The sequence below is a fragment of the Hibiscus syriacus genome, unplaced genomic scaffold, assembly GCF_006381635.1.
Source record: "Hibiscus syriacus cultivar Baekdansim isolate YM2019G1 unplaced genomic scaffold, ASM638163v2 tig00111769_pilon, whole genome shotgun sequence".
NCBI classification, from domain to species: Eukaryota; Viridiplantae; Streptophyta; class Magnoliopsida; order Malvales; family Malvaceae; genus Hibiscus; species Hibiscus syriacus.
Window position 1 is genome coordinate 2,129,342 of NW_024063172.1, and position 27,520 is coordinate 2,156,861.

The 27,520-nt window shown below is 34.3% G+C and overlaps 5 protein-coding genes across 6 annotated transcripts; 1 reads left to right on the plus strand and 4 right to left on the minus strand.

The window, feature by feature from the left end:
* Nucleotides 1–1,033: 1,033 nt before the first annotated feature.
* Nucleotides 1,034–2,234, minus strand: LOC120169857 (zinc finger BED domain-containing protein RICESLEEPER 1-like). Its single transcript, XM_039177940.1, has 2 exons — nt 1,178–2,234; nt 1,034–1,083 (listed from the first exon to the last, which is right to left on the minus strand). The coding sequence occupies exons 1-2, from the start codon at nt 2,232–2,234 to the stop codon at nt 1,034–1,036; spliced, it is 1,107 nt and encodes a 368-aa protein (XP_039033871.1).
* A 4,188-nt stretch (nt 2,235–6,422) lies between these two features.
* Nucleotides 6,423–9,369, plus strand: LOC120170010 (G-type lectin S-receptor-like serine/threonine-protein kinase SD2-5). The gene is made up of 2 exons (XM_039178076.1): nt 6,423–6,626; nt 6,947–9,369. Exon 2 carries the CDS (start codon nt 6,952–6,954, stop codon nt 9,352–9,354), a length of 2,403 nt encoding a protein of 800 aa, XP_039034007.1. The 5' UTR covers nt 6,423–6,626; nt 6,947–6,951; the 3' UTR covers nt 9,355–9,369.
* A 2,012-nt stretch (nt 9,370–11,381) lies between these two features.
* Nucleotides 11,382–12,662, minus strand: LOC120170011. Of its 2 annotated transcripts, none has more exons than XM_039178077.1 (2): nt 12,423–12,662; nt 11,382–11,783 (listed from the first exon to the last, which is right to left on the minus strand). In XM_039178077.1, the coding sequence occupies exons 1-2, from the start codon at nt 12,649–12,651 to the stop codon at nt 11,572–11,574; spliced, it is 441 nt and encodes a 146-aa protein (XP_039034008.1). In that variant the 5' UTR covers nt 12,652–12,662; the 3' UTR covers nt 11,382–11,571. The 2 variants fall into 2 exon arrangements, with proteins under 2 accessions (XP_039034008.1, XP_039034009.1); XM_039178078.1 differs by having other exon boundaries at nt 11,388–11,708.
* A 734-nt stretch (nt 12,663–13,396) lies between these two features.
* LOC120169858 (EPIDERMAL PATTERNING FACTOR-like protein 8) lies at nt 13,397–13,796 on the minus strand. The gene is made up of 2 exons (XM_039177942.1): nt 13,709–13,796; nt 13,397–13,611 (listed from the first exon to the last, which is right to left on the minus strand). Exons 1-2 carry the CDS (start codon nt 13,794–13,796, stop codon nt 13,397–13,399), a joined length of 303 nt encoding a protein of 100 aa, XP_039033873.1.
* An 8,771-nt stretch (nt 13,797–22,567) lies between these two features.
* LOC120169945 (phospholipase D alpha 1-like) lies at nt 22,568–27,027 on the minus strand. The gene is made up of 4 exons (XM_039178013.1): nt 26,918–27,027; nt 26,630–26,733; nt 23,309–25,211; nt 22,568–23,224 (listed from the first exon to the last, which is right to left on the minus strand). The coding sequence occupies exons 2-4, from the start codon at nt 26,723–26,725 to the stop codon at nt 22,791–22,793; spliced, it is 2,433 nt and encodes an 810-aa protein (XP_039033944.1). The 5' UTR covers nt 26,726–26,733; nt 26,918–27,027; the 3' UTR covers nt 22,568–22,790.
* Between the last annotated feature and the right edge of the window lie 493 nt (nt 27,028–27,520).

Here is a 27,520-nt window from a genome sequence, read left to right on the forward strand (position 1 = left end):
GAATCGTACTTTGTGAAAATAATTTGATAAAATAAATTTGTATAGAAACCCCAAACACCGCTTATTATATCATAAATAGAGTAATGATTGAGCATATAATAGGCTTTGATATGATCATTATTGGTGGATTCTTCCTCCGGCCATTACGGTGCTAGATAGGGGTGTATTCGGTTCGGTTCGGTTCGGTTCGGTTTTTTACCAAAAATTGAACCAAACCGAAATAAACGGTTTTTCAAAATTTAAATCGAAACCGAAACCGAATTGTTAAAAAACCGAAAAAAACCGAAACCGGTTTTTTTGATTCGGTTCTGTTCGGTAAAACGATTTTCCATAAACCTAATACATTATTAGACATACTTGAAAAATATCATTGTCTGTTTTGATTTTCAATGAAAATTTCACTTGAACCTATAAATTCAAAAAAAAATTACTTTGCAGATGCTGAAAACACATAACCCATATATATATAATCTTAGTAAACACGTATATAATCCAACAAAAATTATAATCCACATTGCTATGGATGATCCACATTCCACATATATAATCCATACAAAAACTATAATCTACATATTGTTCGCAGTTCGGTTCACACAACAAATTAAACAACCAAATCAAAGTTAAATAAAAAGTTGCTTGAAACTATAATCATCCATTCATGATAGAACAACCAACATCCTCTAGCTTTTCATTTGCAGATGCTGAAAACTTTTCAGCCTTCAAGTTTAACTTTACAGTCAGCTCTTCATCACCCAGCCTTCAATCTATATTATACGGATAAGATTATCATGCAAAATTTAAATCAGAATTACATTTCAATTGAAATATATTTAAATTTAAACTAATATTTAATATATTATCAAAACAATATTTTAATATCACAAACAAAAACAATATTTAAATATTATCATGTCATAAGCTTTATAACATTAAATCATAGAACTTTCAATCGGTTTGATTTCAAATATTATCATGTCATAAGCTTTATAAAATTAAATCATAAAAATTACCTTTGTAAGTGTTCCATCTTCGATCAATCATCAATGGTCATCATTGTTTCATTTAGCCTTAAATCATCGAAACCTATTAAAAGTCAAAAAAAATATTTAGAAGTAAGAATATTTATAGAAATGAGTCAGAAAATATTTTTACAAGTGTTTATATAATTATTACTTACCACTCTCAATGTTCTCCATTTCTTCAATTTGTTCCTCTTTTTGGATTGTTACAGGTGATGCTCTCAGCCAATTTTGTGCACAAATGAGACACTCAACAATTTTTGGAGTTAAAGAACTCCGAAATGAGTCAAGAACACGACCTCCAGTGCTGAAAGCAGATTTTGAAGCCACTGTAGATACAGGAATTGCAAATATATCTCGAGCCATTACAGAAATTATGGGATAGGTCTGACTTTTGTTCTTCCACCAATCAAGCAAATCAAATTTCTTAACATCAGGTTCTACTTTGTCCTCCAAATACCTTTCAAGTTCAGATTTACCTTCACTAAACACACTTTCAGCCCTCTTCCTTTTGTACTTGGTCTTGGAATAAACAAACAAATCAAACATCTCATCATTTTCAACCCTAGAGACATTAGATTGAGAAGCAACATTTGGTTCCTCTTGGGATTTACCACTTAACAAACTATAATGATCAAACAACTCACTTAAAGTTTGTTTTACAATTTCACTCAACTGCTCAGATTTTTTAGCATCGTAAACTTCTTCAATCACAAAGATTACATAATCCATCTTATGTCTAGGATCTAAAATCATAGAAATGAATAAGAATGGATTAAGATTTTTCACATTCCCCCAATACTTGTGATATTTTTCCCTCATATTTGAAGCCATAAGTTTTATGCTTGAGTTTGAATCATTTAGCTTATCATTAATTCTCATTCCAATGCCAAACACAACATGAAAATAATAATTGCTAGTGACATATGAAGAACCGGACAGCTTCAATGTAGCATCATAAAAGGCTCTTAAAAATGGCAATAAAGCACGAGCATGCTCCCAATCTAAGTCGGTAGGTAGACCCTTCATTTTTGAACTTGAAAGCTCATCTCTATATTTAAAATCTTGCTCTCCCAACCTGTCAAAAGCTGTTTCGAATTTCACGACAGTATCTAACATTAAAAATGTTGAATTCCATCTAGTTTCAACATCCAAGCAAACTAAACCCTTGCTCTCAATTTTTTCTTGCTCAACACACAACTTAAACCTTTGCATCCTAGCTGGTGATGACCTAACATATCTAACAGCCAAACAAATTCTAAAAATCGAGTCATCCAAATCTTTCAAACCTTCTCTGACAATTAGATTTAATATGTGTGCACAACACCTCATGTGAAGGTAATCACTCCCTAAAATGCTATGTTTCCAATTGTTTAGCCTTTTTTATATACTTGATCGCAACATCATTGGAGCTAGCATTATCTACTGTGATTGTGAGAACCTTATCTATTCCCCACTCAAGCAAGTGTTTTTCAATGCATTTCCCTATCACATCACCCGAATGACTTGGAATGGGTGTAAAATTTAAGATTCGTTTATGTAATTTCCATTCATCATCAACAAAATGAACAGTGAGACACAAATAACTAAGGTTTTGCCTAGAAGTCCGTAGTGAGAGAAACCCTTTGATTGAAACTCTTAAAATACTTAAAAAGTTTATCTTTTTCTTCCAAGTAAATTTCCATGCAATCCTTTGTTATAGTGAACCTAGAGGGAACTTGGAATCTAGGCTGCATCATATTGCAAAAATCTCGAAATCCCTCATGCTCAACAACTCTAAAAGGCAATTCATCCATGATAATCATCTTAGCACAATATTTTCTGCATTGTGTTTGGTCGAATTTCCAAATAACTGAACCTGAACTTTGCTGCCCATCCTCCTCTGATTTAAAACACAAATTCTGTTGCTTTTCATTTACCTTGTTAAATGGGTACTTAGGACAACGTTTCATATGATTATGCATGACACTAGTTCCACTTTTAGTTGGACATTTAAGGGGTTTTCCACAATAATTACAGCTACATTGTGGAATATCTCCAACTACACAAGGTAATTTTGTAAAATGTTCCCAAACTATAGAACTTGTAGTACCTAACATGCCTCCTGTTTTTTTTAAAGGCTGCTGAAGATTCGATGGGATGCTTGAAGAAGCTGCAGCTGATTGATCAGTTTTGACAGTAGTATCACAAGGAATCTCAGCATCAGCACAAAAATTGGAGTAGCATTAGATGATGAAGACTTCATTTCTGAAGGAAAAAAAACAGTTTACAATGACAAGAAAATATTGAAGAATGAGAAAGTTGAAGCAAATAGAGGAAGTTGAATCAAAACATGAATTATGAGATAAGCAAAGGGATGAGTTATGTTAACAATTCGGTTGTGGTTTGTTATCTTAATAAAAGAAAAGCATAAGTTTAGTTATTAATATTCTGTTTAGATTTAATGTAAAGCAATTTTATACAATTATATATTAATAATGAGTTAAATGATATTATTTAAAAGGATAAATATAAGTAATATTTTTTTAATTAAATTATGTGAATTATTAATAAATTTGTAATCATGGGACTGGTAAGTGAGCAATTTAAAGAAGTGGGTTTTACATTTCTATCTGTGGCCCCCAATCTGATAGAATAAACCCGTGACTTTTCGCTTCATGTTTGAAACAATTAAATTCAATATCAGTTTTAGCATTTTTTTCTTAAATTATCCACATTCTTTGTAAGAACTTAACATGGCATGTGTCACTGGGTTCATTAAGCTACAAGAAGTTTGACTTAGAGATCAAATTGAGATAAGCGGGAATGAGACTAGGTTGCATAAGGACTGGGAAATGGTAGTACCACATCTAGCAACATCTCTTTATCAATCCAGCTGGTGCTTTTTTATTTGGTTTGAAGAAAATATTATTAATATGAAAAGGATTGATAACTTATAGGCATACTTAAATACCAAAACAACCCTTGGCCCCCTGATTTTGTTTCATGTAAAGTTAATTTTATGGTCACTAGATGTGGAATTCTATTTTAAACCGGGTTAACTTTCCTGGAAATTTGTTTCCTACACTAAGTTTTAATTTTCATATTTTCTAAAATATTTCATATATATGAAGAAAAATACTATCATATCATATCCAGGACATATGTGAAGGACATGAATACCTCAAGAAAATGAGCATAGAATAGATGGATAATTGAAGAACTATGGTGAATAAGCATGAAAGTTTAAAATTGAAATGCAATAAATAAGCTTTCGGAATTCAAAACTTAAGAAACTCTTTGAAATTGAATGCATCTGTGACAGATATATAGCCACTTGAATCAAAAGGGAAAAGAAAAGCACACCATAACCCGGGTAGACCTGAGGCTTTTAATATGTAGTCGAGAATGCTTGCCAACTAAAGATTGCGACATTTTTATCCTATAAAATCTTAGACAAACACCACGCAATGACAGTTTTAAACTATTATTTCTGGTGTTGAGTCACTATCCAAGACACAATGGTGTTGTGGGAGATGTCAAAGTTTCATTATTATAGCACATAGCTAACGAACAAATATTAGGTTGAGTACAGGATCAAGCCAATACCATCACAAGGTAATAGAAAGGTAAGCACACTTGAATCTCATCAGAACGCTCAATCACACTGATCTAACAAGGGTAGTTAAAAATAAAGAAAGGAAAACAGATCCCAGCATGAGAGAGAGTAAATGTGTAACCTTGATTTAGCATAGTTCTTCAACCAATGAAAATAAAATTTTGATTTCATACGAAAAATCACAATTGATATGCAAAAAGCAAGATAAGAAAATAGTAAAGATCGAAGCAATACAAACTCGAATAAGTAGAATTAACAAGGATAAAAGCGGGGAAAACAAATATCACGACCTACAAACTTTGAAACCCACAAAAAAAAACTCTAAATTCACGCCCCAAAATTAACAGACCAAAAATATGTTCGAGTTATTTACCTTATGAAATCACGTTCAAGATGCCAAGATGAAGGGAAAGAGATGAAGCTCTGTCGAATCGTTGCAGTTGAAGACTTGAAGCTCTGTCGAGAGTGGGGAGAGTACAGAATCAAGAACGGCAGAGTGAGGGCCGAGGGGCTGGAGAAGAGTGGAGAAAATATTCCTATTTAGATTTAGGGTTTTTTTATTACAGCAATATCGCTTATGGGTAAGGCCGTAAGGGTAAATGTCCAAGTGAGTAGCAGGCTGGACTGACCCAATTTCTTATTTGGTTCAAATGGAATAAATGGATTCCATATGGAAAACCCGAACCGAACCGAATTAGAAGATTTGAATAATTAAACTAACCCGAAAACCGAACCGTATAAGGTCAAACTGAACCGAACCGAACCATTTTACTCGATTCGTGTCGATTTTTTGGTTTTCTCAGTTTCGTTGCTCAGCCCTAGTGCTAGAGATAGATTCTTCGACCTTCAATTTTTTCAGCTGCTCGTGAAGACTTTCCATCAATAATTGATGATAATGATCAATTTGGCCTAAGGGTAAATTGATAACTTATTCCTAAACTACTTCAAGTTTTAAAAAAATACCTACATTAGTATTTTATCTAAAGATCATGGATTAAAGTGAAAATTAGTATATTTTATTGACATATCATGTCATCAAACTAACAATATTTAACGTTTTAGTGACCAAAACTTAATAAAACGACAATTTAAGTGACTAAAACTTTTTTTTTTTAAGTTGGTGAGTAAAAGTGGACAAAACTGAAAGGAAAATGACCATTTCAATAATTTACTCTTAAAGTTTTTAGACAAAAGTTGAATATTTAAATCATATCGTTTAACAAAAGATGATTTCGTTGTTTGATAAATGAAATTGGTAGATCACAAAAATTATAAATTATACATTTTTAATTTTATAAATATAATCATAATTAAATAAAAATTAATTATAAAATAATTTAATAAACTACAAATTTATAATTTTAAAATTAAATTAAAAAAATTAATATATTTTAAGAGAAACATATTTTAGAGTTATTGTTTAAAAATATTAAAAAACTAATAAATTAAAATTTAGTTATAATTAAAGAGTTAAATGAAATATATCTTATTAATTTAAGTATTACGTTACTCTTTTGATTACAATTAGTTTAATCATATCGTGTTTATTGTATAATAAAATTTAAGATTTATAGTGTATGACTTTTGAAAATTTATTGTTAAAAAAGATTAGTTAATATAATCTAATAATTATTTATAAATTTTATAAAATTAATGATAAATAAAAAGAAAATTAACTAGGCATAACAATACGTCATATACATGTAAGATTTGTTTAAAAAAATAGTAATCATATTGCCAACCGACTCTTCCTATATTTCTCCCTAATTTGCACAAAGAAAGGAGAGAAACAGGGAAGAAACATGCAGGGAAGAAACCTGTCTGGGATCAATTTTTCGTAAAAAAAAAAAAAGGTTTAATTTCGAACTTGATTCAAGCTTATGTTTTTCTATTACAAGAAAGAGAAAGAAGGGTTGTTGATATCTCCTTTTCCTGATCTGGGCCATCTTCCTTCCGCCCTAATCAACCATCAATTTGAAAGCCCCTATTATGGATTTATTGCCCTTTTTGTAAGTTATAATTTGCGCAGTTAAAACCCTATTATTTGACAACTTAGTTTGCTATTTATATTTCCATTTTTTTTTCCTAAAATGGTTATATAGTTTTGTGACTTCGCCTTTGCTCTTAGCTTTCCTTTTTGTACATCTGTCCTTTGGTATTTAGAAAGTTTAGCTTACGTTATATCCAAATTATTCTTCGTGTTGTTTTGGGTTAGCTTTAACTAGTATTTCTTTTTAGTTTGAGCAAAGTCTTCCGAGTTTTTATAAGTTTAGCACGGAATTTTGTGGACTACATAGCAAACTTGGTGCTGTGCAACTTGTATTTACAGGAATTATGAGTTTGTTCAAAGTTAGAACCTTGTTTTTCAATCTACTTTTGGCCTTCAAAATCTGTATTGCTGTTGGTCAACTTCTTGGGCAGTTATATCCAGGATTTCAAACATATCAGACGGAATGGGAGAAATCTGATGGCAAGTTCCTATTTTCTAAAAGTAGAACATTTGCTCTTGGCTTTTATAATTCCCTGGATACTCAAAGTCCAGGTTATCTCTTGGTTATTGGCCATGTTAATACTTGCCAAATTGTTTGGACTGCTAATATAGGCTTGACCGTTGGTAAATCCGATAAGTTTGTGTTTGACAATAATGGAAATGTATACTTGGAAAGAAGAGATGGGGTTGCTTGGGCTACAAACACTACCGGAGAAAATGCCACATCCCTGGAATTGCTGGATTCGGGTAACTTAGTGCTTCGTGGGACTGATGAAGTAATGATTTGGCAAAGTTTTAGCTATCCCACCGATACACTTTTATCCGGCCAAGAGTTTGTGGAAGGAATGAGACTACAAAGTTTTCCCAAAAATAATAAGAGCGATTATCTTGAATTTCAATCTGGGGATTTGGTCTTGTACACAGGATTCCCGACTCCACAAACTTATTGGTCTTTGTCCGACGAAATGCAGGAAACCTATAAGAATTTCACCGGCAAGGTGTATTCTGCTGCAGTTTTAGTTTCCAACACATGGAACTTTTATGATCACAATAAAAAGTTGATATGGCGGTTTAACTTCTCTCAAACTTCTGATATGAATGTCACATGGGCTGCCAGATTAGGAGCAGACGGAGTGATAATGTTCTATAATCTAAACCAGGAAGATACAGCAATTGCTGAGGCAACGAAGATACCACAAAACCCCTGCAACATTCCTGATGCTTGTCCCCCGTTTATGGTGTGCTATTTGGACACCGTGTGCCAATGTCCTAAACCTCTCGTCACTACCGACGACTGCAGCTCACCAGTATTCTCTACTTGTAACTCAGCAGGTCTACTCTACGTTGGTCGGAAGCTTGATTATTCTGTACTTAAGTTTGTCAAACCCAATATGACCTCCGGTATAGATGCTTGCAAGAAAGCTTGCTTGGGAAACTGCTCTTGTAGTGCACTTTTCTTTGACAACGCTACCGGGGATTGCTTTTTGTTTGACCGTGTTGGAAGTCTGAAGCATGCTGAGCAGCATTCTAGAGGTTTTGTTTCATTTGTGAAGGTCTCGATAAATGAGAATGGCAATGGTAAGCGTTTTATATATGTTGTGATAATAGCAACAGCAACAGCAACGGTTCTAGTTATTGCCGGTCTTCTTTTTGTGGGATTCTATTACTACCGCAAAAAGAAGAGATTGCGGGAATCTGCTGAAGAGAAGTTGGAAGATGATAATTTACTGGAGAGTTTTCCGGGGATGCCTGTTCGTTACACTTATCGTGAACTTTGTAAGGCAACTAAAAACTTCTCTAAAAAGGTTGGCCAAGGCGGATTTGGTTCGGTATACCAAGGCGAGATGCCGGATGGCACCCAATTGGCTGTTAAAAAATTGGAGGGCATAGGACAGGGGAAAAAGGAGTTCAGGGTTGAAGTTAGAATCATTGGAAGCATCCATCATGTGCATCTTGTCAAGCTCAAAGGCTTCTGCTCTGAGGGTGTTCACCGTCTTCTTGTTTACGAGTTCATGGGCAAAAAATCTCTAGATAAATGGATATTCAAGAACGATGAAGAAGGTAGCATTTTAGATTGGAATACAAGATTCAATATTGCACTGGGTACAGCAAAGGGTTTGGCTTATCTCCATGAGGAATGCGAAGTCAAGATTGTGCATTGTGACATAAAACCCGAAAACGTTCTTCTTGATGATAATTTCAATGCCAAAGTTTCAGATTTCGGCTTGGCTAAGCTTATTAGCCGTGAAGATAGCCTGGTATATACAACATTGAGAGGTACAAGGGGATACCTTGCACCAGAATGGATTACCAACAACCCTATATCAGAGAAGAGCGATGTATACAGCTATGGAATGGTCTTGTTCGAGATAATCGGGGGTAGGAAGAGTTACGATCCGGAAGAAATTCCAGAGAAATCTCATTTACCTTCTTTCGCATTGAAGATGTTGAAAGAAGGAAATCTGAAAGAAGTCCTTGATCCTCAGCTAGATATCGATGAAAACGATGAAAGCTTTGTTTCTGCTATAAAAGTTGCAGTATGGTGCATACAAGAAGATTTCCGTTCAAGGCCACCGATGACTAAAGTAGTTCAAATGCTCCAAGGTCTCTGTCCTGTACCCGAACCAGCAATCTCTTCGGTCCCGGGCATTTTTAAATGGAACAGTGGCGAGGGTTCAACATTAGGAACAACAGACTACAATAGTGATGAATGGTTGTCTGAGATTAAACTATCAGGTCCAAGGTGATTCCAGCCATTGTTATAGTTGGACACTCGAATATGTATAGATCGAAGTGAAAAAACTGTGCAGTTTCGGTTCCAGTTCATCGATTTAGTTGCTTGTCGGTCGTTATAAGCTCGTTTACATTATGTTTTAAATATGGCCAAAAGCATACCAGATGAAGATGACATCCATTCAACCACTCTTGTTATAGTTGTTCAAAACCTCTTTATCTTTCCAAGCTAGTTTGCAAGACAGCATCCCTTGTTCTTTAGTCTACAGCAACTTACTTTTCTCTCAAGGAATCGTTTTGATGGGATCCCAGTTATTTTTTCTTAATTTAATATTTCAGTTCTTTTTTAAGATTTAGGATTAAAAGTTAAAATAGAAAAAAAAATCAATAAAATTTTAAATTTCGATGTGATTGAATCGAGTTATTTGATTATTTGAATTCGACTCAAATCGAATTATATGTTTGACTAAACATAATAACAAATTTGCATAAAATCCATTTTGGTCCAGTTTCAAAAATACAAATAAATCCCTCAACAAAAATTGTGGGGGGGGGGGAAATCCTCAATAATTCAAAAAATATGTAAAATTTTAAAAATAAAATCCTCTAACGATATGTAGAAAATGTCAAATGATAAATTTGGGACTTTAAACAAATAAAATGTCAAAGCAAGTACTAAAATATTTTAGTTCTCTTATTTCGCTTTAAAAGAAATTTTCAGATGTGCATGGCATTAAATTATGTGTCATAAATTAAAATTTAGTGATATTGTATACAAGATTTTATTTATATATATTAATTTTATCTCATTTGAACATATTTAATCGATTCGAATTTCATTTCATACGACTTTATTAAAAAAGATTGAAAATTAAATTAAAATGATAAATATCTGTTGAGATATAAACTTATAAAAATTCTCAAATTCTATACATAAATCAAGGTATATTAATGTATTTTGTGCTAAAATAGGTTGAAAGTGAGAATTTTAAGAAAAATCAATCGAATGGACATAAGCCGTTGATCCACAATTAGTTGGTATAGTCGGATAAGCATTAGACCTCTTAAGTAAGGTCATGAGTTCGAATCCTGACGGTTGCGAATGTAGTAAATTGAGTTGAAATGATAACTTTTGCCTCTGCAATATCCAATCTAAATTAATCGATCAATAGTTCAGATATATAGGGTTATACTAAAAAAATAAGATGTCAACATTAAAGCCCAAATTATGGGATATATATATATATATATTAACCATTAAATGTTTATTAAAATGTTCATTTTACTTGTATTCTAATTTATTTTTTAGTATTGACTCCAACTTTCATTTTAAGATAAAAAAAATCTCTAACATTTGACAAACTGATCATTTTACTCTTTATTTTATTTTTAGAATATTTTAGCCCCGATTCTATTTTTTTGAGCATTTGACCTCCACCATTTTATTTTAGGACAAAAAGCCCCCTAGCATTTGACAAACTAATTACTGAATCCTTATTATTTTTTGAGACATTTTAGTTCTCAACATTTCATTTTAAGTTAAAAAAAAACTCCTATTTTAGAACGTTAATCATATGTATACTAATAGTTTTTATCTATAGATGGAGCTTTTTACCCAAAAATAAAACGTTGAAGGTCAAAATACTTCGAAAAAAATAAAAACCAAATGATAATTTTAATAAACATTAGAGGCTATTTTTGATCGAAAAATAATAATTTAAATTGTGGGGGATGTATTTTTATTTTAAAAATAGCCTTCATTTTATTCTATATTTTTTTCGTGAACTTCATGCAGCCACTTCATGTTTTCACTTCCATAACTCCAAATATCTATGCATGTTTCTGCTTACTGAAGAAAAGTCTAAGCATGAGAATAACATTATATTACTATTATTAACGACATCAATTTATAACAAAATAACCACTAAGCATGAGAGTAACATTTTATTACTATTATTAACGTCATTGATTTATAACAAGATAATCACTTCACCATCGATCAAACTTACTTTCTCCTTTTAACCGTCAATTTTATCTTCATTTTAGAAGGTAAAAGAAACAGCCTTGAAATTGATCCACTACAAATTACATGGAAAGGTTTCCCAAGAATAACAAAGAAAACCAAGTACACCCTTTATCTATATCTGGATCTTCTTCGTGTATATCTATCTATCTACTCTAGTACTAATCTATCTGACATATTTATATACAGAATCAAATATGTTGCTAGATTATTTTCGAAATCGAGATCCCTTATCGGAGTTCCTGCCATCCCATGCAGAGTACCAGAAGAACAAAGACAACCAGAAAAGAACAGCAAAGAAGATCCATGCTCGGTCCTTAAATCTATATAACTTTCCCACTAACCCTGTTCCACCAGAGAGGAGGACCATGAGAACACCAGAAAATGCCTGCCTTGAAACCAGTTTCAATGGAATCTTGACTTCAAATGCAATAAGCAAACAACATATACGCAAGTTCAGCTACTTGCATGCAGAGCAAGGAATAAGTGTCTTTAACACACTCCTATTGCATTAACTTGTTAAGATTACAAAATTCAATTCGAATCGAAAAAACTGAATTTACCGACTCAATTCAATATCAAAAAACTCGACTCAACTTAAAAAAAATTAAATAAATTATGAAATAGTAATTGAATAATTCAAAAATTTACTAGACATCAACTCTGCATAGTGTATGTTTATCTAATATGAAATATATATATATATATATATATATAGTATATTATTACATCATTTAAATTAGAATCAATAAATATCATGCTATTATAAATATTTATAATTAAATTTAAAATAAAACTTAAACTATTTAATATAAATGAAAAATTAAATAAATTTACATTATAAAAGAATACCAATCAATTCAATTAATTTAAAAAAAATTACTGACTAATGCTATTCATAGCCAAAATAAGGCACTAACGAAAAAGACAAATATGAGAGGAAAATATCCAAAGTCTAAAACTTTCCAGAATGATTCACGAGAATAAATTAATCCCAGTCCAAACGCATGAATATAATTACCAAAACGTTTCTGAAAAAAAAGAGAAAATGGTGGGAACCTGGGGAGTCTGATTCAGGCGGAGGAGGAGGACGGGGGGCGGCGGAGATACAACGTGGAGCGCGCGTTGTGGAAATGGAACGGAGGCGGACGGGGAGAGAGCGAAGGAGGGGATGTAATTTCAGGGGGGGGATCGAAACTTGAGGTGAATCCGAATTCAAAGTTGTGGAAATGGAATAGCTGAAGAAATTATGGTGGCGTGAAGCAGAGAAAATGGTGAGCATTTCCATTCCTGGTTTCCGTTTCACCAAATCGCACGTAAACCGATAACAATGTCGTTTATATACTACTGGGCTTCATTTGTTTTTAAGTATTAAACTGGGCTTAGCAATTTTTAAATAAGTTGAAATTTGTCAATAGTTTATCAGACAATCTTGGTTTCTTTTTGAGGGAGCACGTAGGTAACAATTCATGTTTTCCAAGTCTTCTTCATTATGTTTTCGCTTAATATATGTTATCCAATCTCTCAAGTTAGAATTGTGTTGATAGTTAGAATAGAAAGGTGATGGTTTTAGACGATTGATCCTCTAGCTACAATAATAGATAGTGATCTAGAGAAAATAGAGAAGATTATTAACAATAGGAGTGGAGTTGAAAATTCTGTTCTTCAACCTTATTTGTAGGTGGTTGGTGTTAGTCTTAACGATGATGATTATTGATAGATTGAGAGTCAGGTAAATCCGACTATCAAGTAATAGATATATTAGAGAAAATTTTGGAAATCTCGGTACTCCTTATATGAAATAATTATAACAAAACAGTAACAGATTCAGCAATATTTTTTAAAATAGGTACGTATATATGTTAATAACACAAATTAAATCACCATCATCTTCCCTTCCTCTCACATGGCAATTACCAGAACATAAGATTATCCTATAGTATCTACAACAGTAGTAATATATATATATCAAGGGATTATATTATAGTAAATATTTAACTTGAAAGAGCTGTGTGGTGTGGATGGTGATACGATCAAGGTTGAAAGAGCTGATCCCCACATTTGCATTTCCAGGCCAGGAGATAATAGCTTTCATCTTCATAGGTTAATTTTTCGAAGTTTTTCTTCCATATGTGTGTAGGAATGACAAGAGTAGCCATGCAAGGCCTGCAACTCGAGCACTTGTTCACACAACAGGGAGGCTTCGACCCCAACACCATTTCACTTTGCTGCAACCCACCCGAGTTTACTGCAAAACATTAGCTACAGCCTACACAATTGAATAGGAATCAAAACCAAAAGAAATAGATGAAATATAACCCCAAATAGTTTTTGGATTTTATTACCTGATGGCATCAGAAATACTGTAATGATCAAAGTCACAGTGATAGCAACTTTGAGGCCATTGGTGTAGATTCTTGATGAGGCTGCCATCACTGCTTGCTTAATGTGAGCTAGAAAGGGATATTGTTTTCAAGAGGATGGAGGGATATATATATATATATATATATATATATATATATGTGTGTGTATGTTTAATAAGTTCAAAGTTGTGTGCCTGTAGAAAAGGAGACATGTCTCAGGGGCAGATGGCTTGATTACCAATTAAAAGCTTTTCTTCATTGAAAAAAGCAAGGAAATTGTTTCTCTTGGTCCTTCTGGGAAACTGGTGCACTTGACTTTAAACTCTTCAACGGCTTCAGATCATTGTTTTTGATGACCCTCCTTGCTGACTTGAACCTCCGTTATCATCTCACCCGACAGGAAATATATATATATATATATATATATATATATATCCATTAATGTGACCACCGCATGCTCTTGCATGGATTTAATGAATGGTTTGTTGAGCCGTGTCGTCACATCTAAGGTTGGTTCTGTCGATGGATCTACGGTGCAACACATTTCCTAGAACAAAAAATCGCCTCTGCAGGGCAGCGCCATTAGAGAATTTAGAACCGGGAGCGGCCATCTATCAGTGGCATTCTTAAGGTCAAAGCAAAACCCTTCCTTAAAACCAGTCGGCCGATCTAAGGGCGCTACTTGATCAAAGGTCCCATCCATAGGGATCTGAGCTAAAACATTTCATTTCCAATGGCAAAGATTTGTCTCTTTCCCACTCCCTCAATCACCATTCCCAACCTCCCTCCCAAGATCACCCTGATATTCAGACGTGGGCTGTTTTGGACCTACCCAACGCTCAAAGCAATCAAGATCTTTATTGTCCGTCTCAGTCTTAAGTCGGGTCAAAGGAAAAAACAAAACGTACCCTCTTCCTCCACAGCACTGCCGACGAAAAGAAGGCTTCCTGTGCATGGTCTAATCTCTGCATTGATCCATAAGCAGCAAGCTCATAAGTTATACTAAGAAAGCTGACTTAATCGGTTTCGAATGAGACTTAGACATCCTTAGCGATCCTTACATTAGGCACCACCTTCCAGGTTGGCTCCCAAGATATTCCTTGAACGATAGGAATCTAGGAGAAAAAAGGTCAACAACGATTAATGAGACCTCGTCAAATATCTTGAAACTCGGAAGAGAAGCTCATAACGGAATCAATGTCCTCTGGCAATTGCAAATTCAACAGTTCTCAACTTGTTTTAGCGTGCTGCATGCTTTTTATTTTCATTAGTACATGATTAGATGTTCTTATTAAAAAATGCATGCAAGACAACAGAACGTTTCATACATCCAAAACACTTTTTTTTCTTCATATTTTACTTGTGAAAGCAACCCAACAGGATTGAGGAAGCTGCTTTAATCTGGAGACTTACCTTTACTGTATTGTTAAGAGTACGTATAACAATATCGAAGTTTCTCTCTGAACCAAAAAAAAAGTGTCGAAGTGTCTCAGGGCTTCAGAAATCTCCTGTTTGTACTAGAAACCAGCATCATACTCATGCCATAGTATCAAGTGAATGATGCTGCAATTTAACTCCATACCACAATTATCATATATAAAATCTTAACTACTGTACTTGTAGGATGGTCCAATAACTCAGGAATGATTTTTTTTCTGTTCTCAGATCAGTTTCCTGATTGTTGCAGAAAAAGTTTGGTCTGTATTTAGTATGTATATAATATATATATGCATATTTTTGGGGAAACGGCAACTGCGTGTGTTATTGAAACCATGCATGCATGCAGTGTGTTTATCTGACTTAGGCCTCCCTTTTCACTTTCACACTTCATTTTTGCCTTTGGAATTCTCTATTAATCCCTTCTTCCCTAAATTCGTATGTTTTTTTAATGCATAAATAATTGCTATATAGGTGTTTAAATAATTTTTCGTTGAAAGTATGTGTCTAATGTTTTCTGACGTTACTTTGTTAGGTATCTTATCTGTCACGTCTGTTATAAAAAGAATCCATTGGACGACATGTGTCACATTGATAAAAAATTTAAAAAATTATTTAAATTTAAATTTTATTTTTTAAAATTTTATTTTTTATAAAATTAAAAAAAATCTTAAAACCCAAATTCCAATCCTTAGCATCATCAGCCGTCACCAACGTTGTTAATTGATCAAACACCTAAACGATAGAAACCTCTAACTTCCACAATCAGCTGAACACCTAATGTTGCGTGGATGCATGATTTCATGGCCCACCATACGTATTTCTCCATGCTTCCATCGTCGATTGGTCGCTGCAATTAGGGGTTGGAGCAAGGAGTTTCGGTTATTGAGTATTTTATCTGTCGCACGTTGTTGGGAACTTGGGATTTTAGTCGTTTAGCGGTGTTGGTGGCGGTTGATGGTGGTAAGAGGCTTGAAACTGGGGTTTTTAGGGAAATTGAGATTTTTTTATAATTTCAGAAAAAAATGAGATTTTTTTAAAAAATAATATTAATTTTAAATATTTTTAAAATAAAAATTTATAAATGCGACAAGTGTTAGATAACATAATTTTTTAATTGACATAGGCACTTGAAAGTAAGTAATTTAAAAAATAATAAATATGAATATTAATTGATTTTGAACTCTTTCTCTTCATTCTTTTTCAAAAAAAATTATGAATATTTGTGCATAGGAATGTAAATGAACAAATCATTCAATGAATTGTTCTTGAATCATTCCTATAATATCCGTTTATTATGTTAAATAAACGAGTATGAACAAGATTTGTATGTTCATTTAATAAGTTGAGAAACACAAACAGAGATATATTAGATTCATTTATATTCGTGAACAAACTCGTTTATGTTCACAAATCGAACAAATTATGAACAAATTGTGCATGAACATTTAAGAGGAAAATCATGTAAATAAAACAATTTTCTATAATCAAGATGTTGTAAAGAGTATAATCTATCAATTTTCCTTTTTTTATCTTTATGAAAGAAAATAACTTTTGTTCATTTGCTCAAAGCAATGCCATTACATATTAAAATGAATGAAAAGCAAACAAAGCAACTAAAAATGTTACAACAAAGCATATGGATATTGATATCATCTTTGAAATGCACTCATAGGGTAGTTTCTCAGTCATACAACCCTTCCTGCTCCCATACATCCACCAGAAAATCTATCATTTCCTGTCATTTAACATGGAAACACAAAATCAGATTAGCAAGCAATTCATGATTCCATGAGCTTGCTGGTGCTGGGAGCCTGGGACTTACAGAAAGAGGAATAGGTTGAGCGAATGGCTTCTTGCTACCGAGTAAACTAAGCAGGAATTCCGGGAACAGACAATGAGTCCGACAAGATAACGAAAAAGTTCGTAAATGATCAAAGGATTGTATGCTTATATACCAGATGTAGTTTTCCGTAAGCAGACGATATTCCATTTCAACGTTTACTACATTAGATCCGGATTCTATATGGACAAGCATCCGGATTTTGCTAAAAACGGACTGCTTGAGATAACTCCTAAGACACTCAATCTTTATGCAAGCACCATTCAACATGACAGCAATGAATGCAGAGAACAGAAATGTGACTTAATGAAAGACCAAAAAAGCCTCGTATATAATAACTATAAAAAGGGGCCTCGCTTTTCCGAGCTTATAGACGATATGGTTCTAAATAAAGCAGAGTGGTTGATGTCATGAAGCAAATCCCACATGGTTAAGGTAGTCATTATTGTATTATTAAAACAATGCTATGATTTGGTAGCAAAACTCATCCTGCCAAGGTCAAAGGCAGCTAAAACGCGGAACAGTTAAATCTGCTCCCTTGTCCAGAAGATTTGAAGTTGAAAATTTAATTTTTGAGGAAATGGCAATCTCTTCTTCTTTGTCTTGTGCCTTTGTACAGGCCCGATGAAAGAACTGTTTATAATTCCAGACAAAATGCAGACTAATTAACAACCTATATCTTATTTTCTTAGCTGCATATAAACAAATCCGCGCACAGATCAATTTTCAAGTGGATGAGAGTTCATAGGAAGAACTGTACTTGAAATCACGACAATAACAAAAACACTAATTCAATATTTTCTGACAATAACTCACTTTAGTTTTGGTTCTCGTTCCACTTGCCCCTGATTTTCAGACTTCCTGTTTCCCACCCAGCGCTGCCGAATTTGATTCCAGAGAAGAAGGCCTGCAACCGAGTGCAGTTATGAGATGGAGCATAGACAGCCTCGTCTTATTTTAGTACCAAATGAGGTCCAAAGACGACTATTCAGGCAGGAAGAGGAGGTTCATAAAGCTGTCACATACAAATGCTAATCCAAACGAAATAAAATAAGGGATGGGAACTTGACATGATTCACAAATTCAGTATGGGCATTAGCAGCCGCAACTCTGCCATGTGGAACAAGTGTCTGGTTGCTTCTGCTGATCGATGAAATGCTTCCCTGTGATTGCACTGCACTGTTATCCATATCACAAGTGCTAGTAGTCCAGAAACCTTCCGATATGCTGGCTTTCTTGCCTGTCTCACCTTGAACTTTTAGTCCTTTTGATGATTCGTTCACCAAGGGATTGAAAGTCGTCCTCTCATAGAATCCTAGACAACCACTGCTCTATTACAAATCACACACAATCATACCAGCTGCCAAAAACTCTAGCTGAGGCTACTACCCCGATAATAAGTTTATCAGGAAGATATCAAATGATAATTTCACAAATACATGTCCACATAAAGCATCCTGTAAAAGTTATTTATCAAGTACAATAAACAGCAGCAGAACCATGGTTGCAACAAAAACATACATCAAGATACAGTACTGATACACCTAATAGGTTAATCTATTCGCAAGACAAAGGGATTAGGAACCAAAGCTTATCCTACGTAAATGCAGCGCTAAGACACTTGAATCCAAAGCTTCCAAATGTTGGATCAAAGCTAATTGGGTATAGATCTTACAACTTCCAAGAAAGGCCCACCAAAAGAAGTAAAATTCCTTTCAGGGAAATGTTCAGGCAGTTCCATTTGAAAAACTCAAACAATCAAATCCATGATTGAAACCATGCATTGACCTTGCACAACGATGTCCAGCATGGTGGCAGGGTTACTAAGCAAAACATTTCTCAACAGTGGGTTCAACCATTTGACAATTCGAAGTCCGTGTGTTGCCATATCAATCTCAATCAAAAATCATCACTCGCCACTTGATAAAACAGATGTTATCTGCTACATCAGAACCACTAGATAACATCTGAAAATTTTCCATTTTCTAATCCAACATTAATAGCAAGGCATCAAAATATCCTCTGCCTAAACCAGTAACTTACAATCATTAATTGTTTGGGAAGTGAGAAAACTTTTCCTTTTCTTTATCAAACACAGCCATAGTAGGTGCACAGACACCAGATGCAAAAGAAAGTAACAATCAACATAATAAATCCTACAAAAGCATATTATCAAAGAACCAAGCTGAGCATGTCAATTGCTATAGAACAAAAAGGGGGCAGAACGAAAAAAATGCTCCATCGACTCAACCACAAACAAAGAGGAACCCAAATAAAAAAAACATATCCAACCAAAAAAAAAAATCAATCTTGTCAATAAAAGCCCATAAAATAGAAAAATCATAAGACCCAAAAAGAAAAAAAAAGAAACTTACCCCATATATACAAAGCAAGTACTAACAGAAGCTAAAACAGATCTGCAAATCAATGGGAATCTGATCTCCTGAAATGAAACTGTCGAAACGATTTTTTTTAAAGGTGAAAATGTGAGATTTTAAAAACCACATTAATTTTTAATTTACCTCTTTCAATTGATTTTTAATTTAAAAACAAATGCGATTTAAAAACCTCTCGTTTCGAAAAATTTTGGATTTCCTTTACGATCGGAAAAAAATACAGTTCAAAGAGTCGCCACCAATCTTTGATTAGAATGTGATTGGGCACCCAAAATTGTTTGTTATTTTAAATAAAAATTAATTTTTATTAAAATAACAAATTAAGGTATGCGTTACCAAAATCCGAGTTCGGGAGTCGGTTACGTGCAGGGAAGGATTAGCACCCCCACAACGCCCTAAAATGGTACCTAGTCGATTAATTAACGTCTTTGCAATGAACTTTACAAATTCGAATTTATTTTGATTTTTGATCCCATAAAATAAAAATATAAATTTAAAACATTCAAAAGCACTCAAATAAATTAAATTAAAATTACCGAGTCATTTTAGAAAGATAAAGAATGTTCGATTATTTACAAATATCGAGACCATATCTTAAAAGATATAACAACCTTTTCTCGATATATTTAAATAAACGAACATTTCTTTTTCTCTCGTTCCCAAATTTTAGGTGACGAATCAATTTTTTTGTTTCACTTTCGGGATACACTTTTATTTTAAAATCATTAAAAGCGAACCTCAAATCAGTTATGACTGCCCACTTCAACAATTTTAAATTAAAAGGATATCACCCTTAGTTAAATTATGTAATAATGTCGAGTTATGCACATGATGATATCATACAAATTATGCAAAAAGAATGTCATACCAAAATTAATTAAACAAAATTAAAAATATCGTACAATATGACATAAAAAAAAATCACACACTTGAATGAATGATGGAACCTAAATTAATATATTCGAAAGGATACATGAACACTCAACTACAGCTATATTTTACATATATATATTATGAACATGTTAATGATCCATAAAATTTGAAATTTGGTTAAGCCAATATATACATGCTATAATTACCCCTAAAATGACTTATAACAAAAGTTTTTAATGCTTGCGTGTAATAATTTAAAAAAAGGCTCACCATGTTATATTTGACACACATAAAATATATTATGGAGAGGATTAAAACATATTTACAGTGTATATATATATATACAGCCGATATAGAATACGTATTTTAAATATATGAGTACCTATCGGCGAAGCAAAATGTATCAAACAAGGACCATATTACGCATAATCACGCTCATATATTTATCGATATCACGAAGGATTGAAGCAGCAAATGTTAAAGACAAACAAACAAATTACAAAGCAACAAACAAATAAAATAATATACCAAGAGATTAAAATACAATTTAATAGAATTGCAAGTATTGGAATCCAGATAAACCCAATCACACAAAAATGAAATATAATGGACTCCAATTGAACTACACCGTTTCAAAAAATATTAAATTAAGATATAACATTATAACTAAACCCCTCCCCGCTTCTACTAAATCTAACCATTCTTAGGGCCATTCTTTTCTCCTCTGCCATACTCTCTTCCTCTTCTCAAACAGGCTAACTTACTCTTTCTCTCGGTGATAACCATAAGGCTTCACTCGCGCCACCATAGGATTCAACCAGGTTAGTTCTCTCGGGCCATCACTCTAGCCTTCACTCTTTTTTATTTTAAAAATCCCCAACCTAGAAATTAAACCCTAAATCATGTACAAGGCTTCTTGAGCAATTCCCAACGCTCCAGTTTTAATCCAGGTGACTCAAATATGTAATCTTCTAACCTTTATTTTCTTCCTAAATAAATACCACACATACGAATAATTACTAAAAATAAACAAAATAAGATGAAATACCTCCTTGTCAATGCTTGCTGTTTTTTTATTGTTTTTGCTTAAGAGAATGCTACTGCCTTTTTGTGAATGATTGATATCCTTGCGATTGTGAGAGTGGAATCAAAAGAGAAAAAAAAATTGTTTCCTTTTTATTGCTTTCAAAATGTTGAACCCGAAACTTTTACAAAATTCCCCTCTTTCCCTTTCGTTCTGTCTCTGTAATATTTTTGCTCCTCTCCCCCCTTCTCCTTTTTTTTTTTTTGCTGTGTGATGATTAATAAACCCCCACTTTACTAAGACAGTTTTCCTAATTAATTAAAAAACTGACCCGATAACTACTTTTATTCTTCTAGGGAGTATTCACGTGGACTTGAGTTGGGCCTTCAATTGCTCAGCTTTGAGTCTGCTTCCAATCTAACCTCGGACAAAACGAGTATCTACAGAAACATCAAGATAACAATTGAGGAACCAAAAGTAACGAAATTTACAGGAACCAATGAACCAAAAAAAAAAAACACCATAAACATAGAAACCAAAACGGATTTACCTGTAAAAACAGTGACAAACTGGGTTTTTTTTCTTTTTTATTATATATTCTTCTTCCTCTCAGCCTGCTTTCTAGTAATTTGGGGGAAGAAACAGAGAAAAAGGTGAGAAAATGCTACAGACTTATTATTAGTATTACTATTATTTATTTGGGAAGAGAAAAATATAGCATAGATTAGAGAGGTTAGTAAAAGCTAGCTGAGCCTGAGCTATTCCGTTTAGTATTACAGGGATTACATTGTATTTCCAGTATTGTACAAGGACGTCCACCATACATTTCTTTTTATTTTTCTCCTCTCTCCTCTCCTTTAATATGAACTATATTATTCTTTTATTTAATTATTTTCCATATTTTCTTATGAAGTATATCGGGTGATTTTATCGACTTTTATAATACTTTCTTTTGAATGATAGATCACGATTTAATTATGATAAGATTAATTTGTCAACGAGTCATTATTATATTATGCATTGTTAATGTTACTGTTCACTATGTTTATTTTTATCGTTTCTAATGTGTTATGGTAATTTTGTTTTCCCTTGATCGTCATTCTTTCTTGGGAGATAAATGATCAGATTCTTATCAATCATTCCTTCAAGCTATTACAAAACCTGTCATGAACAATATGATCAATGTACAAGTGAATAAGTAGAGCTCCATTCAGCAAAGATGATGAAAATGCTAAAGCAAGAACCACGGAAAACATAAGACGATCGGATAAACACGAGGATACGATTTTAATTATACCGGTCAGCACTAAAAACCACACCATAGCATCACCGTTGTTTAGGTTCAGATATAAACCATCCGTCGAGAAAAGAAAGCAACACAGCACTGAAACTCTGCAAGCTAGAACACAAGATTTATTACTGCTACAAATGCCAGAACCACTGAACCAGACAAGGTGAGTTGTTATAACTTGAGAACAAGGCAAGGATCCCCTAGGTAGTGAGGATGGGAGGAAGATAGTCGGATTTGGCACCAAGAACACGGGCTCTTGTGTCGGGGAAAAACTCGGTTCCTGGCAATTCAGTGACAGTTCCATCGCTAGAGATGTCAATGGGGTAGCGGAGCAGATGTCCAGGCAAGTCTTGCTCAAGTGACTCACTTGCATATAGATCCCAGTATCTGTCAGCAATCTGGTTCACCTTACGGACACATTCTTCACTTTCTGGAGCAAGGAAAGTATCATCAAGCATGCCGAGATGCTCATACCATAGTGCCAAGCGGAAACCATGGATCTGACCTCGTGCTGGTTGCCTAACTGATAAATGATACGGTTGATATGCTCCCATAGCTATCTCAGTGTCCCTAGCACCGTCCATAGATCGTTGGTTGATGTTGGCTGATCCGATTATTATGTATTCATCATCAACTGCAGAAAGCAAAACAATGTTAAATGAGGTGTAGGTACTAAAGAGAATCATGATAAAGAACTAAAGAGAATTTCATCACCTACCAATCAACATTTTTGCATGAACATAGATCATGAAACGACGGGCCTCCTGGGCTCTGGCATAGTTTGTATCAGCATCTGGTGTTTCAGAAGGTTCGTATTCTCCGCTCCTCTTAACCTCTCTGTTCCCTAGGCAGAAAAAGGTTAAATAGTTTCTGGGATTCTCCTCACTACCTATGTCCCTGAGAGCCTTGACGATATCTTTATACATCATGTCCATGGTCCTTCTCTGCCAATCTAATATTGCCTGAACCGAGGCACTCTCCGGGATTCCTTCCGGCCACATGGGGACAACAACATAAACTGTAAACCTCTCTCCAGCCTTGATCTTGCTAACGATTTTAAGTGAAAGTTCTTTTGGAATCAGATGCAAAGCATTAATATCCTCAGGCTTGATATCATCACGACTCCAGTTAAAGGAGCTTCCGAGAAAATACTGATTTTCAATATAGATGTAATTCTTTGCTCGTCGGATAGCATTAATGTAGGCATCTTGAATACCTCGGTCAATGATATTGTCCTTTCCGCTCACGAGCCCAACCTTGGTAGCATCTTCAGGAGTCTCAGGGAAACCAAAAGCTGCCCCGCCATCAATTGACCTAAACAACTGTACGTTCCAAGTTTCATGGTCATCAGGAAATGTAACTGGAGATGGGGGAATGATGACGTCTTCAAGATCCCTCAGCTGAAGAAGCACATTTTTACCACCTTGTCTTCTCCATCTTTGTTCAAAATTGAACAAGACATCCCAAGCAACTGGCCCCTCAAGTCGGGAGTGGATATCGTGCCAAGGTTCCCTCGGTCCACCTTTGGTAATTGCACCATCAGCAAAATTTGGCTGATGGAAATCATCATGGTGAGCACTATCCAAGGTCCTGAACAAGGAATGGAAAGGTGTGTCGTATCTACCATCACAAAGATCAATACCTCCAACAAAGCTCACAATTCTCCTTTTCTCTGGATCACCATTAGGCAACGCGGCATCCACTACAATAATCTTCTGGTGATGAGTGAACATGGTAGTTATTTGTAAGTCCTGGACAAAACTTCCACCGTCATCTGGATTACGTGGGCATAAGACACAGTTGACCCCAGTACCCTCGAAGAAATTTGTGGTTTCCTCATCGTGGGTGGCCATTAGCCCATCCTTCTTCAGCAAACTAACAGATGTTCTATCATCCCAAACGAGCATATTAACCGTGACACCTTCACTCGCTTTCTTTTTCAGCAATTCGCCAAGAGTGATGGTGTCTCCCCCAGGCTTTGGCCTTCTCGAGTCTCTCACCAAAGTGATCTCAGTATAAACAGACCAACCAGTAATGTAGATCATGTGTTTAGCATTTGAGATAGCATCAAAAACATCTTCCCAACATCTATGAGGCTCATAATACTTTCCTCCAGCAAGAGGAATTTTAGGAACAAATCCGTCTGGTACATGAGCATCCTGGTACAGAAAAACTTTACACCCTTGTCTCTGTGGATAAAATGTATATGGAACTCCAGGATACTTGCGACTTAAGATACCACGGTCCCAGTTGCGGTCCTTTGTCACAGGAAAATACTGAAGCTTAACATGGATTTTACCTCCACTTTTTATAGGCTCACCGTCTTCTTCCAGGATTTCAACACACCTATCCACTTCTTCCCCTTCTATGAGATCCTTAACAGGAAGATAAGCTCTTCCAATCAGAGTGGCTCCAATAGGATTGTCATCTTTAACGGTAAATACCACATTGGTAGCTGAATGGGCACAGTAAATGTGAAAAGATTCATGCCACCTAGGGTTGGAAGTGTCATTTTCTATTGTTCTGGTTCTTCCAACTCTAGCACCTTCAATATCAATAGACGCGTAAATCTTCGGAATTCCTTCGCCTACATTAATAGCCTCTTGAACATGTTGCACAAGCTGCAAGAAGAATTTCATCCAGCAGATACTTAAACAATTCAAAAGAAAAATGAGAGGACAAAAAAAATGAAAAAAGTCAGCATATATATCATGAAACAGGCTAATAATATTTCCAAACCAGGAGAGTGAAAAAGACAAAATATTTGACAAATTTGTTCAAAATAAAAGGAGAAAATATGTTCCAGCAGCATGAATGAACACAAGATGGAAACTTCCAAAAAGGACTGATAAACCTTCCGATAATCCTCAATAAATTTCGCCAACTATAAGAATATCTAAGGATTACATGATGAAGACATGAGTAAAAAGGCAGAAGTCCACTACAAAGCGAGAGGGAAATTAAGGTTTGAAGGTTCCATGCTTTTAAGAGCATAAACCATTGTCTAATTGCTACCAGGTCCAAGATATGATAACTGCAAAGGAAAAAGTACCAAAATAGCACCAAATGCATTTTCAAAGACAAATGTTCATTTATTTCATGTATGTCACACAAGAAATATTTCAGATATATCTTAAAACCAAGAAAATGAATTTATATAATCTGATCACACGAGTATCCAATTCGTACTGGCATTAAAATGAATTGCCCGTCTAGCTCAGTTGGTAGAGCGCAAGGCTCTTAACCTTGTGGTCGTGGGATCGAGTTCCACTGAGGGCAATTCATAACGGAGGTCTTCTACGGAAGCTGCTCTCAACCTGGCGTTGGGGGCAGCCTACTACCCTACCTCCCTTTACCCCATTACATATGGGAATAGGGTCAGCTAATATTAAACTGATATACATGAACACTCAGACAAGAACATGTACACACGAACATACCGACATCTTCTTCATGGATATCATGGTACATTGCCACATCATTATTTCCTTACAACCTAAATTGTCTTGGAAAAGAATGCTTGCTAGGGCCTAGGAGCCATCATAAATCATTTCCTTTCATTAGAATCACCCGAATCGTTTCCCTATATTTTCAAAAGATCAATTGTGTGACTGTTCAGCAGTGAAATCCATTTCAATACACACTCACTTTCAACCAGGGTGAGTATTGGCTACTGGAATTACCGAAAACGAAATATCTTCAGAGCCATTATATAGGCCCCATTGATGGGTTTTCCACAATACAAAGGCCTAGATCTTACCTAACACTCCAACATCTGGAAAGATCTATATATCTATATCAATATAAGATAATTTCGAACTCAGATTATCCGAAAGCAACTTTTTTTAACGTAAAGGTCAATATGTTTTCAAGATCTTAAATTTGTAACACTCACAAGATCAAAACCCATTACTGATTTTTCTCTTAAAAAACGAACCGACTGATTAGTCAACCAAAGAAGTGCAGCAAAAAGTACCCAAAACAACAATATAAAAGAAGCAAGCAACCATGATATTGATCTAGCATAAGAATGTTATACCTTGCCGAAGAAGTTTGAACCCCCACTATGAAGCTTATCAACTTCATAGATCGTAGAATGCAAAGTCCCGTGGAGCAATATATCTGACTCCGTCATTGCTCAACTAAAATAGATAAACCCAAAGATAAAAGAAAGTTAGTTCAACCCAGAAAAGGATATTAAAACAATATAACTTCAGGGAAAAAATGAAGCAGCAATGGAAACAGAGAAGATCAGTGTTGGAAAATTGAGATGCAGGGAGAAGAAGAATAAGAAGAAGAGAAAGGGTAGATTCAAAAATACCAAGTTAAGTGAAAAGAGAGATCTTGATCTGAGAATGTGAAACGAGCAGGCCGAGTAAAGATGTGTTCTTTCTCTTCTCTTACTGTGTAAGAGATTTTTATTAAGATTTGTATTGGGATTTATATAAGTGGAGTTGGGGGAAATTGCAGGAAGGGAAGAGACCCGGAAATTCAGCCCGTGAACATCTTCCGCTTGCAGGAAAATGTCGATCAAAGAGTGTTCAACGAGGCTTAATATATTTTTTGGTACGTAAATTAATATATTTTTAGTTACGTAAAATAAGGATAAATTAATTTTTGGTGTTTAAATTTTTTATTAGAAATATATATTTAATATTTTTTTGTAATATATTTAAGTGTCTATCGTTAAAAATCGTTAATTGATATGTGTCACGTTTATATTTTTTAATTTTTAAGAATAAAATATTTAAAAAAAATATGAACGTGACACGTAATATTTAATAGTTTTTTTAACAATATACATCTAAAAATATAACAGAAAAAACATTAAACACTTATTTTTAATTAAAAGTTCTTTAAGCACTGAAAATTAATTTGAAATATAATTTAGGCACATAAAAGTGTATTAAATCTTTTAATAACACTATTT

Excerpts from the sequence above, each read along its gene's own strand:
- LOC120170011 (XM_039178077.1), bottom strand. The coding sequence starts at position 12,651 with ATGGAAATGCTCACCATTTTCTCTGCTTCACGCCACCATAATTTCTTC. Across the intron at positions 11,784-12,422 it reads GCCTGAATCAGACTCCCCAG|TCAAGATTCCATTGAAACTG; the intron begins GTTCCCACCATT and ends TTGCATTTGAAG.
- LOC120170010 (XM_039178076.1), top strand. The coding sequence starts at position 6,952 with ATGAGTTTGTTCAAAGTTAGAACCTTGTTTTTCAATCTACTTTTGGCC.
- LOC120169858 (XM_039177942.1), bottom strand. The coding sequence starts at position 13,796 with ATGGCAGCCTCATCAAGAATCTACACCAATGGCCTCAAAGTTGCTATC. Across the intron at positions 13,612-13,708 it reads AGTATTTCTGATGCCATCAG|TAAACTCGGGTGGGTTGCAG; the intron begins GTAATAAAATCC and ends AATGTTTTGCAG.
- LOC120169857 (XM_039177940.1), bottom strand. The coding sequence starts at position 2,234 with ATGCAAAGGTTTAAGTTGTGTGTTGAGCAAGAAAAAATTGAGAGCAAG. Across the intron at positions 1,084-1,177 it reads AATGGAGAACATTGAGAGTG|GTTTCGATGATTTAAGGCTA; the intron begins GTAAGTAATAAT and ends GACTTTTAATAG.
- LOC120169945 (XM_039178013.1), bottom strand. The coding sequence starts at position 26,725 with ATGACGGAGTCAGATATATTGCTCCACGGGACTTTGCATTCTACGATC. Across the intron at positions 25,212-26,629 it reads GTTCAAACTTCTTCGGCAAG|CTTGTGCAACATGTTCAAGA; the intron begins GTATAACATTCT and ends TTCTTCTTGCAG. Across the intron at positions 23,225-23,308 it reads TCATGCAAAAATGTTGATTG|TTGATGATGAATACATAATA; the intron begins GTAGGTGATGAA and ends TGCTTTCTGCAG.